This window comes from Streptopelia decaocto (genome assembly GCF_964273445.1).
Source record: "Streptopelia decaocto genome assembly, chromosome: Z".
In the NCBI taxonomy this organism is placed as follows: domain Eukaryota; kingdom Metazoa; phylum Chordata; class Aves; order Columbiformes; family Columbidae; genus Streptopelia; species Streptopelia decaocto.
Window position 1 is genome coordinate 67,713,475 of NC_138657.1, and position 18,407 is coordinate 67,731,881.

The following is an 18,407-nucleotide window of genomic DNA, read 5'->3' on the forward strand; positions in this document are numbered from 1 at the left end:
TGCGTATGCCCCCAGGCTCTCTGGAATTTCAGATGTGTCCTGCTGTACAGAGAGTGTGTGCTTATCTGCAGGCTCTGGAGTCCAGCAGGAGGAATACAAGTAAGCTCCTGCATGTTTGTGAATTTCTTGCAGGGCTTTTTTTTTGACAGGAGAAATTTGGGTAGTATTTCATTACAAGGAATGAATTCTCCAAACTATTATATGCAGCTAGGAGTTTCCTGATGGTGGAAGTAAAATAGTTGTCCTTATCTTCCTTAAAGCCGTCTTAGACTAATACCATTGCTTTAAATGGTATTAGTAAATGGTATATTAGCAATCTGTACAATGTTTAGTATGGCATCCTGTATTTTTCTGGTAGGGAGCTGCACAATACCATTGTGTAAACACTGCTATGTCAAGAAGATGTTTATTTTTGAAATTGGCCTTTTTGCACAAGTGCGTTTTTCTCATAATTTGTTAATTGGGAAATAATTAAAGCCAGGCTTGGCTGCTGTAGCGCTCCAGTGTGTAGCTGTGAAGCGGTAGCGTTCCGAAGGCCTCATGAGAGCGCAAGGAAAGCCGCTCGGCCGCAGCCCCGGGGCCGCCGGGAGGCGCAGCGCTCGGCAACGGCTCCCCCGGCCGCTTCTCGGGGCGTTGCGGAGGGGCTCCCAGCGCCTGCTTCGCTCGGCTCCCCTCCGGGCTCCCTCGCAGCCGGCAGGGCACGTCGTGCGGGCCACGGGCAGCGCAGCCTCCGGCTCCCGCAGCCCTCGGGTCCCCCCGCACGGTAGCGCATCCTGCGCTCGGCTCTTCCCCGCCCCGTACAATTATTGCAGTGGCTGCAAAGCGGTGCGCGCCCCCTCTTTCCCTCCGAGCGCTGCGAGCACTGGCGCCGCGGCGCCCCGAGGAACCCCCGCCTAGCTCCGCGAAGTGCCGCCCCGCCGGCAGGGCTCGCCCTACAGCCGGGGTGCAGATGCCGGGATCGCGGGGTCTGCGCTAGCCCGTACAGCGGGAGACTGGTCCGGCTAACCCCGCGGGCAGCGGAAGGCGACCTGCAGCCCGCGGCGGGGCGTCGCGCTGCCATCTCCGCACCTTCCCTGCCGCCGGCCGGGACAGCAACTCCTGTGAGAGCGCTACCCTCTTCCTCCGGTCCCTCCCCCGCCTGTCACTCACCCGCTTTGCATAAACACTCCCCCGCCCCCAGCCCATATACCCCTTCTCCGCGCCGCCGCCGGGGCAGAGCTGCGGCCGGCGGTGCCAGCAGCAGCGGCCTTCGTTTTCCCTTCCTTCCGTCCCCGTTTCCTACCTCCCGCCCTTCTTCCGCGGCCCGCCTCCCGCCAGCTACACTACCTCTGCCCGGCGCTGCGCGGCTCCCGGCAGCGCAGTCTGCCCGGCCGCCTCTCCGTGGGACCGCCGAGCCGGCAGCCGCGTTCATCTCTCATGCGCGGCGCTGAGCAGCCCGCCGAGGCACAGGGACGTCCGCGTTCGCGCAGGAGCCGCTGCTGTAAGTCGGTGCCCGCCGACCTGTTGCAGCGCCGGCCGCGGTCGGGAGGCAGCGGGGCAGGGGGCGGCCCCGCTTGCCGGGCTGCGGGGTCCGAGTTGCCGCCCTCCTGGGACAGGCGCTGCCTGGGTACGCGCTGGCTGCAGCGCCGCTGAGTCCGCGCCCGCGAGGCCCTGCGGTGCCGCTCCGGCTGGAGCCGGACTGCCCTCCTTGTCCCCGGCACAGCCAGAGCCTGGCCCTCCTCCGCTCAGCCTGAAGTGCCGAGGAACCATCGCCCCTTCTGCAGGCAGGAGGGCGCTGGGTGGCCGGTGGTTAGACCTTCTTGATAGCTGTTGTCTCCGGTATGCGGCTGCTCTCGGACGTTACCGGTTCCTGTCAGGAGGGCTGCTAGCCTCACCGATGCGCTTCAGCCTTCTCGGCGCGCCGGGCGGTCCGGAGCATCCCATCCCTCAGCGGGCGTGCGGCAGCGCAGGGCAGCGAGCGAGCGCCTCGCTGCGCCCGGAGCTGCCTGCGACGCGGCTCTCCCTGCGCTGGTACAGAAACTTTCGCACGTGGTTGTTGCTCTGTAAAGGAAACCAAATGCTTTTTAGCTTCTCTTGCTGTTTCTTTACAGGTCCGGAAGAAACCCAGCGGGTTTCTTCTCATAGACGGAGTTGTTTAGGCGTTGTGACAGAGTGAACTGGGGGGAATTTAGAGTTGGGTTTCTTTGTCTGCGTGTGGTGAGCGGTAGTGCATTCCTAGCAGGAGCAGCGTGTTCTGCTTTCCATCTCGCTGCAGGTCCTAGGAAGCCACTGACTTTGTGCTAGAGGTTTGATTCTGCAAAACTGATAGTATCGCTGCAGATGTAGAAATTGAAAGCGGTGTTAGGTAAATCGATGGGATGTTTAGGAGATTTCCTCTCCTTCAGCAGTTTTACTGATTCTAAACAAAACTACAACCACCACCATGTAATTACAGAGTCATATTAAAATGAGCCTACATCAAGGATGTGTCAGTAATTTGAAAATACGTGATTTTTTTCATTTGATTTAGGCTGAGACCTGCATACTGCAGAGATGTTAAGGAGAGCAGGGAGTCTGTTGTTTAAAGGCGCCTTTACTATTGGGCTGCTGTGACAAGTAGCCTGTTGAAGTGTAATTATAAATCAAAGTCTTGGTTCAACCTCTGTTCCTAGATAAAATCTATATCTGTAGTTTACTGACCACTTCTTGTCTTTTAGATACAAATGTTATTATTTCTAAGGAAAAAATGCCTGAAGGGAGTTGACTTATATTATTCAAGATGAACATTTGCTTACTGACTTTAAGTTATTTCTGCTGAAGTATTTGAGGATTGCATAATTTCCAACACTAAATAGAGAAATCAGAGATGTCATTTATACAGTTTAATGTTCTTGTAAGATTCAGGACTGAGCTAATTGTCAGAAACTGCAAAAGGACATTTACAGAAACACTACCTGTTAGTAAATTATTATAATTGCTGGTAAGAGTGCTTGTTCAGCTAGTCCACGTGTGAACTCATCTCAGCAACCACAGTGAAGGAAAAAGATAGTTATAGATACGTATCTTTGTTCTATTTGGGGAAATATGTTAGCTTATCCTAAATGTGAATTGGCATACTTAGAATTCTTCTCAGTCGGTGACATTGTGATGATAAAGGCAGCGTTACTGGAACAGTTAAAGACCAGCATGCGTGAAATCTGCAAGTGCTTTGTGAGAAATGGCTTTGCTCACTGAAAGACCAAATCTTCTGTTTTAGTGGATTGGAACACTAAGTGCCTTGTTCAGTAACTCTTTGAGAGTGGCTCTTATAATTTATTTTTATTTTTAATTTATTTTTTTTTTTTTTTTTTTTTACAGTGGTTTGGTTACTGTGGCTGTGGGTGGGCTTGGGTAACACACAGTGATCCGGTCCTCCCCTCTGCATATGGTCTGTAGCTCACTAGCCTCCAACACAGGCATAACTGCAGGGTGGGTTTTTTATGTTTGCCTTTATTTTGTTGTGGTTATGGGCTCATTCTGAATAATGCTGAGGAAGTGGTGCTCGCGGGAGTACAGAGCCCGCTGAAAGATCTGAATGTCTGTGTTTGCAGCTTCTGACACGAACTTTACCTGCCCTATTTCTGAACCCTGTGTGAATAATAACAGGAAGTTTTCAGTACACTGAATTCCCCCAATATGTAGGGGGCAAAAAGAGGAACCGTGTTTCCATAGAGGTCCTGACACGCCTAAACTGTGGTGTCTACACATTCAGTGAATTGGGATGGAGAGCAGGGGGACAATGGAGTGTCTTTAGATCCTGGTGACTCTATTGTCTCTGATGGTGGGTGTTTAGCTCTCACCCTGCTCACTGGTGAGGAAACCTTGCAGGAGCAGGTCCTCAGTGTGAGGAAAGGCAATCCGTAGAGATCCAGTGAATGCTTTGCAGTGTGTTGTAATAGCATTTTAAATGGTAAGGTGCCTGGAAAAGTTTGAAAAAATTGCAGGGGTTCACCTTCCCTTCTGTGTCACCAGACTGCTTATGGACTAGTATTTCAAACCATGAACCTTTCTGTAATTCTTCAGTTCCAGCAGGTATCAATCTGGATATGGTCAGTATAATTTTTTTGGCCATAGACTCAGTGGGCAATTTTAGTCTGAGATTAGTGCTCACGATCCTTGAATGCCATCTGAGTCTTTATTTGCCAGACAATACAATTGCATTAAAGGTAATTTAGTTTTCCTTTTAAAAGGATTTGTGTCGTGAAGACTTACCAGCCTCTTTATCTTGTTCTGTGCTTAGTGCATTGAATAGGTTGGTCTAGGGAACACTTATAGAATACCTTTCCAAACTTTTGCATAGTAGAGTGAGGCAGATATTCTAAGTTGTGGCTTTGATGGGAAGGATTCTTCTCTGTTTTGGAGGATTTTAGGTTGAGCACTGTATACTGAGCTGTGTTGCTTGTTCTTTTCAATCCCAGTTAAGTTTCATTGGGGAAGTCATGTTCCAGATTAAAGGAAATGGGCTATGGTTGTTTTACAGTAAGGGGTCTGTTTGTTCCTTAATTGATGTTGATTTGAGGGTCTTTTTTGCTCTGACTGAAGAGAAAGGTGTGTCACAAAGTTGCTGTTCCAGGTCATGAATCAATTATTCTGTAGGTTAGCACGGCTAGCAAGGAGGATGGTACTGGCTATGCTGCAGTTAATCTGCAGATGTTGCGTGTTTGATATCTGCAGATAGCTTGTTCTGAAATGGAGTCCACTGCTGAAATTAATAATCTATGGGTTTAATTTTGTTGAAGGTTCTGGTCACATGAATCTAGAAAAATACATGTATTTAATTTAAAAAAAAAATAATTCTTTTTCTGAGACTTGTAAAGCTCTTGTGTCGTCTTGAACCATGAAATGTGGGACTAGAATTGTACAGTTCTGTACTGCTTAAACATGCTCAGGTATATGAAAATGGTCGAGTCTCAGGGAGGGAACTATATCCACATTAAAAACCTCCACAAGTGGCCCCAGGTCATGGTCTGAATTTGGGCATTGGGTGCTTCCCAGGTAGGCTGTTGCTATGTTCCTCATTTGAAGGTGCAGTAAAAGGGACTCCAGGCATGCAAATATCAGCATAATTAGGGAATTTTGGTTCTCTTCTTTCTCCAAGATTCCTCTGCAGTTTGCAGAGAGAGAAGTGGGATAATTAGAGTGCCAAACACAGGCACAGCTCTGTATGCTTTATCTCCTATTACCTGCACTGTGGCTTTTTGACCATTGGTGTTAAATGGCTACTAGTATTCCTCCATCTCCCCACCATACTGTTTTGGTTTGACTCTTAATTAAATCTGGAAACTTGCTGGTGTAATAATACACCTGCCTGCATATAGTGGCAGGTAACAGTAACATTCATCTCCAAACAGGGGCCAAACAGTGTTGTGTTTGTTAGGACTAGGGTAGGACAGGATATGTCTTCTGTTTTATGTCTCCTCCAAACCTCAGAATGAACCAATGGCCTGTGCTCTGTGTACCTGACTCTCAAGGTAGCTTCAGAGGCGATGCCTCGGTGACTTCAGCTGATGGTCAAAACACATTTTTCTGCTGACTGCCTGTGTATATGCTGTATCACCATAGCAGGTGGCCACTGGCAGAGTTCAAGATGTAATCTCTAAAATTTGCTTGTCTTTTTTTTTTTTTTAATGGTTTCACAAGTCTAAATTTGTGATCATTGCTAGGTTTTCATTTTAAAATTCCCTTTTTTCACTCTCTGCTGTTGCGTATGGAATCATTATACCAAAAGGGAAGCTTCCTAATGGGATTAGTAGTTTTTTTGTTCCGTGTGCAGCTTTTGACATTCCTTAGGTATTCTGTCTGGTAGCTCTTTCTGCTATGATTCAGTACAGCAGAATGTTTCAAGCATGTGCATGTGTACGTATGTACTGAATCAGCTGGTCTAGGTTGGGGAAGGGTGAGAAAATCAGTCCTGGTTTCTTTTCTTTCTCCTCTGACTTACTTGCTTACTGTATTGCTGTGAAAGTTGGAGATCAGGTTTCCCAAGATAAACCTGCTCTTGGGCAATGAATTTAGAGTATGTCATTTATGAAACTCATCTTACAAAAAAATAAACACATGCTAAAGGTAGATGCAATTCTCTGTCCACTCCTCTATAAATTAAAGCTTTTTTCCAATCTTACAGTGAATAATAGATACTTTTTGATATGTAAAAAATAATAATGAATTTAACTGTCTCATTAATCTTATTAATTTTTTCTTTGTTTATAGGTGTGAAAGAAAATGTCAGTCAGCATGCATGAAAATCGCAAATCTAGGGCCAGTACTGGCTCCATAAACATATACTTGTTCCACAAGTCATCCTATGCTGATAGTGTCCTTACTCACCTGAACCTTCTGCGTCAGCAGCGTCTCTTTACAGACGTACTTCTCCATGCTGGGAACAGATCATTCCCCTGCCACAGAGCTGTTCTAGCTGCTTGTAGCCGCTATTTTGAAGCAATGTTCAGTGGAGGATTGAAAGAAAGCCAGGACAGTGAAGTCAACTTTCATAATTCTATTCACCCAGAAGTCCTGGAGCTTCTTCTGGACTATGCGTATTCCTCCAGGGTCATCATCAACGAGGAGAATGCGGAGTCGCTGCTGGAGGCTGGTGACATGCTGGAGTTTCAGGACATTCGGGATGCTTGTGCAGAATTTCTGGAGAAAAACCTTCATCCGACCAACTGTCTTGGCATGCTGCTGCTGTCCGATGCTCACCAGTGCACCAAGCTCTACGAACTCTCTTGGAGGATGTGCCTTAGCAACTTCCAGAGTATCAGTAAAGGTGAAGACTTCCTCCAGCTGCCAAAAGACATGGTAGTGCAGCTCCTTTCCAGTGAAGAATTAGAAACCGAAGATGAAAGGCTGGTATATGAATCAGCTATCAACTGGGTCAACTATGACCTGAGTAAGCGTCACTGTTACCTGCCCGAGCTGTTGCAGACAGTGAGACTGGCCCTCTTGCCAGCCATATACCTTATGGAGAATGTGGCCATGGAAGAACTTATCACCAAGCAAAGGAAAAGCAAAGAGATTGTAGAAGAATCAATAAGATGCAAGTTAAAGATCTTACAGAATGATGGGGTGGTCACTAGTTTGTGTGCCAGACCCCGTAAAACTGGCCATTCACTTTTTCTTTTGGGTGGCCAAACCTTTATGTGTGACAAGTTGTACCTGGTGGACCAAAAGGCAAAGGAGATCATTCCAAAGGCTGACATACCAAGTCCACGGAAAGAGTTTAGCGCTTGTGCCATAGGTTGCAAAGTGTATATCACTGGGGGACGAGGGTCAGAAAATGGAGTCTCCAAAGATGTGTGGGTGTATGACACCCTTCATGAGGAGTGGTCGAAGGCCGCTCCCATGCTGGTTGCTAGGTTTGGGCATGGCTCTGCTGAACTTAAGCACTGTTTATATGTAGTAGGAGGACACACTGCAGCAACTGGTTGCCTTCCAGCTTCCCCTTCAGTATCCTTAAAACAAGTAGAACAATATGACCCTGTGACCAACAAATGGACCATGGTTGCCCCACTGCGAGAGGGAGTAAGCAATGCAGCTGTAGTCAGTGCAAAGCTTAAGCTGTTTGCTTTTGGAGGTACTAGTGTTAGCCATGACAAGCTGCCCAAAGTTCAGTGCTATGATCAGTGTGAAAACAGATGGACAGTACCAGCCACCTGCCCCCAGCCCTGGCGCTACACAGCTGCAGCTGTTCTGGGTAACCAGATTTTTATTATGGGTGGAGATACTGAATTCTCTGCATGCTCTGCTTATAAATTCAACAGTGAGACATACCAGTGGACTAAGGTGGGAGATGTGACCGCTAAGCGAATGAGCTGCCATGCAGTGGCATCTGGAAACAAATTGTACGTGGTTGGAGGCTACTTTGGCATTCAGAGGTGCAAAACGTTGGACTGCTACGATCCCACATTGGATGTATGGAACAGCATAACAACTGTGCCCTATTCGTTAATTCCCACAGCGTTTGTCAGCACATGGAAGCACCTCCCCTCATAATTGTGTGTATGTTGCAACTACAAATTATCAGGTAAGAAATAGCACCTTTGAATTCCACTCTAAGCATGCTGTTCACAAAGCTTTTCAGCAGCAGCTCTGAGGGTGAGTATATTTAGTTTTACAGCTGGAGTAACTGTGGTGTATGGTCACAGGTATTGTAAAACAGGCACCAAGGTCAGTGGCAAAGCCAGATGCTTTGCCACATATCTTGCACACTCTTTATGAGGCCTTTTCCTACATGATTTAGATGTAAAGGACTGAGCAAAAATAATGTTTCCAGTTTGTGGGGCAATGCAGATAATGTTTTGGAAGTTGACTCTTGCTCTGCATTTAAATACTAAATGCATGCTAAACAAGGGTTCAGCACTGTTTTCCTGACTACAAAGGCTATGTCACTCTTTATATCCAGTAACAGAACCTAAAAAAGATACTATAAACTCTGAAGTGAAGCCTGATAGTGAATTCATTTGAATTTCCAGACAGACAGCATGCTTTTTCCATGCAGACAGACTTTGGGGAAACTTGCTGTCTTATGAAAGGTGTTTTACAGGCACTTCAGGCCTAATTTTCCATCTCACCTAGACAGCATGGTTGCATCTGCATAGACTAAGGTTACATTTGCTCCATTGATACACTTCAAAATACAGATTTTTTTAAATATTTATGGTCATATATGTTGGACTAGATATAGTGTCAGAAAGACATATAATTAATATTGCTGGCTGCAATAATTACTAGTCTATAGCACACAATGTTCCAAAACAATTTAATTATACATAATGGGCCAAGCTCTTACCAGATGCAACTTCAGCATTGTATCTTCTCACAAGCAAGTCTGAATTTGGCTTTGCAAGGTTGATTGTTGTGAATTTCTGAGGGGAGAAAATGTTCATAAAAAAGCACTAAAAAAGACGAGTGCATACACATTTTACCAATATTTTTCAAATCTGTTTTTTCATCCTCACTACTAACTGTTACTTTGACTGTTACTGGTTTGGTATTTTTTCTTATTTTTTATCTTTTCTACGGTTACGTCACTTTAAATAAGTCACTGGCATTTTTCCAGAACAATTAATCTATGTATTTTGCAACAAATCTGGCAGAGTCCCCTTAGTGTTTTGTTGTTCTTTTCCCCCTGTTCCCCACTTGAGACTTTAGTACAGAGTCAGAGTTACCATCAGCCAACCAAACAAATATAGTGGCATACTTAGTGTTAAATAATCCATGCCCTGTGACTGGTAATTTCTTGTTGGAGTTGAACAGTGTATAGTGGTACCGTCAAGTCAGACAGGTTAGAAGGAACAAGGCAAATAAATACAGTTTCAGTGATTAAACACACTCTGCATTTGCATCCAGGTTACCCAGAAGTCCATACTGGTGGAGGTTCTCTAGAAAATGGGAAGAACAGCTTGTGTGTAAAGACATCCCTAGGTTCTTCTGTTTGGAACTGGTCATATCTTTTTTTTCTGGTGTCTTCTGCAGCTGGGAGACATTTGCTTGACTCTTGCAGTAACACGAAACCCAAATGCCTTTGAAGCAATGTAGATAGAAGTATATACCTAGAAATGCAGGGTAGTTGTGAAATTCCTTTCTCTGTGGTACACTGAGGATTCATCTTGTAGCTATTTTTCAGCTGACTGGGAGCCTTGGTTGAGTGAAGAATAGAAGGTTGAGCCTGTGCAAAGCAGCAGGTCAGTGTGGAAATCCAGTGTGAAATTGTGCTGCTTTGTGCCATCGGGTGCTTGTTTCTCTTGAAGACACTGCCCTCACTCCTTGCTTTGTTATTCCCAGACTTACTTGTAGGAAGGCAGGGCTGAACCCTTGAGGCTTACCAGATTCTGGGTGCTGGGAGCAGTCGCACCCCGACAGCCACCAGCAAATGGAAGCCCTGATTTCTGTGCCCTGGCTTCCTCCCTAGCTGGAAACAACTTCTTGACATCTTCAGTTAATTTCTATTATTACTGACTTTCAGCAGTTCCCACTGTTGTCAGACCAACAGTATTGAATGCCCGGACTCAGACCTGTGCCAAGAAAAATATTGACTTATTCTTCTGAGACCAACTTAATTGTTCTGAAGTTTACAGTACATGAGAGGGAGTGTTTTATTTTGAAAAAGAGTCTTCAGAATGTAACGGTGCTAAAAGCTTTCCTTTGCTTTGCAGTATCTTGTTAAAAGCCACTGTTTTAGCTTCACTAACACACAAAATAACTGACTTAACACACAAGATAACCGGCTGAACAGAGCCATGGACTGAAATCTCCAATGCTGTGTGCTCAGCCAGCAAGTAGTGGGTTGGTTTTTTTTTTTCCTACTGACTCCTGCTGCTTTGTCAGTGGGTAGGAGGGACAAAAAGGAAATTACTTCTGATTACCTTCTGTTTTCATGGCGCTGTGTGGCCCCAGTCTGACAGCTTTTGGAAGAGTTCAGTCTGCTTAGTCCCATTCCTCAAACTTGGGGCTTTTGATTAGGTTGGGGATTTTTTTTTCCCATCCATTTTGGAATGATTTATAATTTTTTTTTAAAGTTCATCTCATGACAGGAAACATTGTTTTGGCTGCAATATTCATACATGTGTTTCAGTGGGAAGAATGACACGCTACCCTGAAGAATGTCTAGCAAAGACTAATCAACACTAAGTGCTGAGACTTTTTTAGATATAATGAAGATAGTCTGTCTTGGTGCTCTGGGCTGTTACGTAGGCTGCAGTGTTTCCTGTGAGTGTTCCCTGTTTTCCTTAGCTTCAGAGGGAGGTGGTTTGTTTAATGCAAGTTCATTGGAACTCCTTGGCATTGTAATGATGTAGGATTTGCCTCCTAAAATTCTAGCAGTGCTGTCAGAAGTGACTGTGATGAGCTGATAGTGGTTTGGAAACTGGCATTTTAATACAGCTTCATAGTGACAAAGCAAAGCACAATCTCAGCATCCAAACGGTGAATTTCTCATTGAAACATCAATTTTTATAGAAGGCTGTGATGGACTTATTGGTGTGTGGTGCATTGCTGCGTGGAAAGAAATGATACAGACTGTTGCTCTCAGGAATAGTAGATATGTTTTACCTAAGGGGATTATATGTCCTTTTCTATATTGTGAATAAATTAAATTCAAAATTCTTCATGGTGAGCGGAGGCATTGGGTTGAGACACCTTCACCTGCCCAGGAATAGAAAAAACCCATTGCACTAAGTATTCATATGGCCTTTTGTGGAAGAGAAATTGCACAAGATTGTCTGCTTAAAACAAATCCACAAACCCTTAACGTTTTGGGGGAACATAAAAATGTTTAAGTGTGCAGGATACAGAGCCCATCACATTGAACTGTATTTGGACAGCTTGATTTAGGTTTCACATGACTGAATTTAAAGCAAAAGAATTGAATTATTTCTTGGGTCAGTAGGATATGTGCAGAGTAAGGCTAGTAGAATAATTAAGGCAGAATCTGACCCTAAATAATTATGTTCTTGTCTGTCTTTATCGGTACTTGGCTATGCATGATACAGGAACACTGAGGTGTTGGTGCAGCAGGGAAGCCCATCAACTGGATTTTATCCTAACCCTAGCTTTTAGATTTTCTCCGACACCTAACAGAAACCTTATGGTACATTGTCTCAGCAAAACCCTTTAAGTCTTTTCTCTCTTTTTTTTCTTTTTTTTTTTTTTCTCTTTTCTCTCTCCTTATGCTTTTAGTTTACTCCTCTATTTGGAGAAGAGAATTGGAACCTCACATCTGGAGAAGCAGTTTCAATGAAGAAAAATCATCCAGTGTCTCTTGCATTTGAAGAAAATCATCTGCACCTTGTAAATTATCTAACCTAGACATGAAGGAATTGGAGGAAAAAAACCTGTCTTCAGTGCTTCAGCACATGGCTGAAATACAAATGGATGAATCTCTGATGTGGTCCTTGTACTAGTAATTGTGGATTAATGCTAATATTAATCAGTCCTTCAAAGGAGAAGAAGAGACAGAACTTAAATGAGCTGTGCAGCACCCAGCACTCCATTTCCATGGACTCTGCTGTTTGTATGTGAAATTTGAAATGGTTGTCACCTCTCTTTGTGGTGGTTTGAAGTGCCAGAGCCAGCTGCAAGGGAAGCAGGCCAGGTCTGAAACAGTGAGACGCTACTGTGCATGAAGATACAGCGCTGTTGCTGCTGAGCTCTACTTGCTGGAGCGTGCTTGTCTGTGGGCAGTGCCTACAGCATCTTGTAGGTCCCGCGTTGCATTGTCCTCTGTGCTCTGAGTGACCTTCCACTTGATAAGGAACATCCTAGTGGTGAAAAGTTTTTGCAACAGTGGGGAAAAAATTATGTCCCCCAAATGCTCCTTGTTCCCTTTCCTCCCTGTATTTATAAGTAATTCAAACTGTCCTGTTCCTGTTATGTTACTTGTAGATATAGTTATTTATTGTTCAGTGCTTGCATGCTGAAACAATGCCTGCAATTGTCTTTATGTTGCAAGGGCCTGTGTGAATTGTTGCATGTTTTGCACATTTTGTGATCTCTGACTTGCTCTTGCTGCACAAAGAAAGAAAACTGTTGGGTAACAGTTGGAGGTGGGAGGGAGGGGTGGCTTCCCGGTCAGAAATGGAAGGATTACAAGGAAGGATCTTAAATTACACACGTACTAAAGGAAGAAGCCATGGAGGTCACTTTCTCAGGCCACCAGCTCCCCAGGTTGCATGTGATGTATCTTGTAGATGGTGTCCTTGCTACATTTCATTTGTTGGTAATGCCTTTCAATTTCTAATCTGGAAACAGCCAAAATCTCTTGCAGCTCTCTTTGTGCAGCTTCCTGATTGCAACGCAAATACTGTGGAAGAGCTTCTGGATACCAAGCCCAGATGAAGTCATTGTCCAAAGTTATTTATTTATTTATTGAGTTGGAAGAGGGGCACCTACAGTATAACCACATTGAACTGAATGAGTGGATATGGTGATTCAAAAAGCCTCAAGATAGGTTAGTGATGAAGTCTTAACAAAAAGGAAAAAAAAAAAAAAAGAGCAGCAATTTTGCACTGACTGGATTGCCTCATCTGTCTGGATTTCAGATGATCAGCTGAGTGCCCAGGTGTCCAAGACCCAAGTGCTCTAGCAAAATTCTTATGGGGATATAAAATGAATTTCAAACCTCTTAATCTGAAAAGTAGCCCTCTGACTCTGCTGCCTTTTATTTTTCTTAGCCAGGTGTGTCTTTAAACACTTGGTTACTCAGAAGCGTCAGATACAATCCTGAGAAACCAAACTTTGATTTTTGTTATATATATATATATATATTTTTTTTTTTTTTTAATAAATTTGTTTCTTATCAGTCTTGTCTTGAGACAGCTGAAGCTACTCTTTTTATTCTGGATTTCAGAAGCCTATGTTATGCAGGTACTTTCTTTGCCAGATCCTGTTATGAAGCATGTATTGTATTGTGTTTTTTTCCTAAATGTTTCTGGAGACGAACTTAACTGGCACATTCAGTAACATGATGGGTGTGTGCTGCGGTATAAGTAAACAGCTGCATGTGTGCATGCAAAACAATAATAGTCACATTGGTCATGCTTGCCTTTTTGTGTGACAGTGATGTAGCTGTATCTGTGAAAGCTTTGTCATCTGAAAGTGTTTACACTGGTCACTGGAAGTTTCTCTGTGCTGCCTTACATTTGACTTGCTGTTTGGAGTAGACCCTTACATTTCAGAAATAAAGTATTTGGAGTTCTGTGAGTACTGAGACAACGTTGATTAATTAGCAAAGGCATTAGCAGTTTTTTAAAGGGTGAGGCCCAGCTAGATGTGAACAATTGTAGTTTCTCTGGTTAAACTGATTTCTTGATAGATTAAAAAAGTGTTTAAACCCACAGCCTTTCCCCACTCCCTCCCCCAAAGTATTAGTTCTTCTCTCTTAGATGGCTTTTAAGCAATAGGAACACATTTTAGATAGAGTATGTCTCCTTTCTATATTCCTGTACTTGCACAGGTTGTCCTGTTGAAGCAAACAGCCTTGAAATACTGTTGCCTTTCATCTTGTGGATCACTCCTGGGAGTGTGAAGAGAGCCATAAAATCAGAGTTCCTGTGCTTTGCACGTCCTCTCCCCAGGAGCTGGTGACTGCATGAGGTATGAGGTATGAGGAAGGGAAGAACTGGGTGCCCAGGGGCCCCCTTGTTTGAAGAAGGGCATGTAGGTTTGATACCTGCTTTTTCTGTCAAGCTGATTAGAACCCAGATGTGAAGCTGTGCTGCATCTAACCACTTAGCTTGCAGAATCTGTTTTGTAGCACTGTGCAACTTCCAAAAGTGGGATGAATTTTCTACATCTGTTTCCCAAGTTGTGGTCTGCTTTCAACTCCTCGATTAATTCCTGTGTGCAGGCCGAAGGAAGCTGAAGTCAGGGTGGGCCTCTGGCTCTGCAGGGAATACGCTAGGCTGTTGCTCTTTGCATTGATGTGGGAATCCTGGCTAGCTACTTGACCATTCCTATCCTGCCAAACACCCCACACTTTGAAGCAAATGCAGTTCACAGCGGAGTGCACACAAAAACCCTGGCATAAGATGGGAAGGTTCCTCTTATTTTGCAGGCTGGTTGCTGTAGAAACATACAACAAAGGACAGCCTTCCTCTTCTGGTATAATTGTGCAGCCTCTTTTCTCTTGGTTTGACACCTGTCTGAATAAGAGTGATTAGAGCAGAATAATGTTCCCTTTCCTGGCTATTGAAAATGTGGTTCATGTGCTAAAAGAAAACTGTGCAAGTGAAGAAGTAAAATTGTCTATGTTGTGTCTTTTTGTTTGCTACTACATCTTAAGGTTTTGTAAAACTTGCATTTATTTTTTTTTTCACAATGTGAAACTGAAGGTCAATAAATTATTAGAGATTTTATCTCCATGGAATATTTATTTCAAGTGTTATCACTTCCTCCTCTCCCTCCCCACCCAAAAATGCTTTGACTCCTTTATAATGTCCTTTCCATGTCCTCTTAATAAAAGCACATCGACAACATGCAGTTTACTGCTTTGGTTTAAGCTTCTGCTTCAGTTGCACTTCCCTTCCCTTTGTTCTGTTCTGCTGCTGTTACTATGATCTCTATCTCAAAGTTCAGCAGTAAAAACTGGAGTGCCTCAAAACATTTAGGAACAGGAAATGCAAGTTTGTTGGTGCTTGCAGTACAGTTTAGCTAATGCCTGATATGACTTGGAAGTGAAATTACGCATCTTGAATCCTTCCTAATTATTCTCAAGGCAAAAAATGCTGGCTGTGTAAAACGTTCCAGTTGTTCTATACAATACACGCATACAACCAAACTCTTTGATCTTTTAAGCTTGCTTATGTTTTTATGTGTATGCAGGGTGGCTGACTTTTTTTTTTGTTTGGTTGGTTTTGTTCTTTTTTTGTGTGTATGTTTTGTTTTGTTTGTTGGTGTTTTTGTTTGGTGGGGTTTTGTTTGTTTGGGTTTTTTTGGTTCATGCTGTTGATTTTCTATGTTGGCTTAGCACCTCCGTGGCCTTAAGGTGTTGCTGACCAATACCCAGGTCTAAAATAATGTCATGCAGCAGCATTCATGTACACACCCTCAAGGTTCACTTGCTCAGGTCTGCTGTCCTGATTAGAAGAGGATTTTCCTCAAGTGTGCGTCTTGCTTTGGAGCAAAGGAACAGGGCCTTTTGTCCTTGCTTGGGTTGTGTCAGTACCTTCCATCTCATCCCTCGCCAATACAGCTCTGAAGGGGGAAGTATAAGGGAAGGTGTCCACAGGTCACAGCACTGTGCAGGGAGAATATTGATGCTTCACTTACCATCACTGGCCTGTACAGTGTGACTTGTATGACCGAGCACCTGGGTTCCTCACCTTGGAAATGAAATTGTAGTGCTTGTTTAGCAGAGAGAGAGAGAAAGGCAAGGCTGTATCAGGAAGTATTGCTTTCTGCAAGAATTAAGTTTCCTGAAATTTTCTAATCTACCTCTATTAAAATTCCTGCAGCTGCTCTGTGAAAGTCACAGGTTTCTTAGAAGGGTTTATTTGCCTAAAAGAGTCAAGCCCACAGTGTAGTATTAAGTGACTTTCAGGCCTCAGCACTGCACAGTTAACCTGTGTTTGAGGTATTTGCTCCAAGTCTTGGCTGAGGGAGTGGGATGCTTCCCAGAGAATCTTGAAATATGAAGGATACTGGAAGAAAACAGCCTTTCAACAGAACAGGATAAGGTAAAATCGGTTACAGTGCTCAATGCAAGTGCTTTGGTGGACAGTAACCTGGGCTGTTTCTTTTTTTAATTTGGATTTCACTAGGGCTTGGGATGCTTACAGCAGCACTGGGCAAGAACTGTAGAATGATTCACTGGTGTCATTTTAGGGTGTCAGCTTACCTATTGGAGGACTTTTATCTGGTTGTGGATTCGAACTCCTTTGCTTGGTTCTGAATGTGGAAGAGTTCTCATCCTGGAGGTCTAATGTTTATGGTGAGAATTTTGAATAGATAATTACATTTAGATTTAAAACAACTGATAAACTGTAAAACAGACATCTGCAAGGCACTGGCTGCATTCATGGTAAGTATGAATACTAAATGCCTTGAATTATTAGAAAGGCATGAGCCCAATAGCGGAGAATATGACTCCAGCAAGCATAACTGTGTGATCAGCCCTGATCTGGGGAAGTCTCAAACGCTCTGTGTGTGCTGGTGAATTGAACATGCTTGGGAACAGTCTCTGGCACTGAGGCCTGGTGGCACGAAACAGCTGTGAGCTCTTTGAGCAGCCCCTCACCCTGGCAAGACAGGGTGGCTGCACACAAGCCTCTGGGGTTGCCCACTGGAGAGCTCTGGCTCCTGAACCCAGCCCAGGAATGCTCCAGAGAAGTGCAGGTTGGCATCGGCCAAAAACATGCCAGGGCCACTCAAACTGTTTAGCAGAACTGACAATTGCCTTCCAGTGCCTGGGAACATTCCTGAGCGTGGTTTAATACAGTGCCATTGCCCCAGCCAGAATGTCCGAGTAACATCATGTTTAGGTCCTGGATGTCTCACCTCGCATTAGTGACCTAAATGCTATTGAAGGCGGAGGAAGAAATGCTGTCTCTGAGTCTCCCAAACCTTGATAAGTGTAGAAGATAGGTCATGAGAAGGTGGAAACACGCTGATTCTTCAGGTGCCGTGACACGAAGCTTTGGAAGTGTGGAGAGAGGAGGGCAGGAGTGCCCGTGTGACTGAAGAGAGGTTGATGTGCCTGAAGGCAGGCGGTGGCTGTGCCCTGCAGGCTTTGCAGCCGGAGCAAGGTGTCTTCTGGTTTCAGAAACAGAAAATGGAGCAGAGCTCTGTCACAAAGACACAGCTTGAGTGTCCATGTGGGAACACATACTTGTGTCTATAGCTTTGGCTAGCAAATACTGAATGAGACAAGGTCTTCTCTTTAAAGGACCTCTAGTTCTCAGCTTTAGTGACATATCATCTCTTTTGGTCCTTATGCTGCTCTAAGACCTGTGTAATTTACTCCCTGCCACAGCGTGAAAAGCTGCAATCTGAAATGGTAATCTGTTTTATCATCTGTGTGTGTGTATGCACATAAAGCATATAGAAATGTAAATATCATAGAAAAATTATATGTTTATTCAAATCTTTACTTTTATGTGTGGGTGTGGCATGAAGCAAAGTACAAACGCCCTCAGTGGTACCATATGCACATACACAACAGAACCATCTGTCTTCTATGTGACTTTAATAATTGTCTGTGAATTTGAAGTGTCACTATTTGTTAGAAACTGTACATTTAAATATGAGAATAACCCTTAAAACAAAAAATGTACGTAAGGCATGACTATGAATTAAAATGAGTGGTTAAATAAGTTACAAATCTCTTTCATAATCAAGTTTAGACTATGCTTCTGGCCCGACAATGCTCTGATAGTCTCAGGAAACCAAATTAGACAATGTGTCCCTTTTTTGTGTGTGTGTGTCTAGTTACCCCAGAAACCATAATCTCTATCTCTGAAGCGATGGGGAGCTGTGAAGCAGGCAAAGCCACTGGAATTTCTGTCAGAACCCCTCCTAATCCTACTCTTACGTTATCAGACATTTAGTAAATTACTTAAGGCTTGTGTCTTAGAAGAAGTTCATTAAATATTTTGTAATCACTGTGGAATTCGTGGGTCATAGCCTGTGCTCTGATTCAGAGGTAAGGTTTATAGCTGACTGTGTTACTTAATTGCAATTATATATTTATATAGGCCAGAGTCACAAATACAAACTAAGATTTTACCAATCTGCAGTTCTTTCCATGAGATTTCAACATACCTCATCATATTTCATGCTGACGATAGGTTTGTGAGGGAGCAAAAATATTTAGTCCCAGCCTTGGGCCAGGAGACCAGGGCAGGGAGGATTTGTCAAAGGATGCAACAGGTGTCTCAGCAATCTCCTCAGGTCTC

The 18,407-nt window shown here is 44.0% G+C and overlaps 1 protein-coding gene across 1 annotated transcript; it reads left to right on the forward strand.

The window, feature by feature from the left end:
• Positions 1 to 1,303: 1,303 nt before the first annotated feature.
• On the forward strand, positions 1,304 to 12,325 carry ENC1 (ectodermal-neural cortex 1). The gene is made up of 3 exons (XM_082074705.1): positions 1,304 to 1,480; positions 6,229 to 8,041; positions 11,695 to 12,325. Exon 2 carries the CDS (start codon positions 6,241 to 6,243, stop codon positions 8,008 to 8,010), a length of 1,770 nt encoding a protein of 589 aa, XP_081930831.1. The 5' UTR covers positions 1,304 to 1,480; positions 6,229 to 6,240; the 3' UTR covers positions 8,011 to 8,041; positions 11,695 to 12,325.
• Positions 12,326 to 18,407: the final 6,082 nt, after the last annotated feature.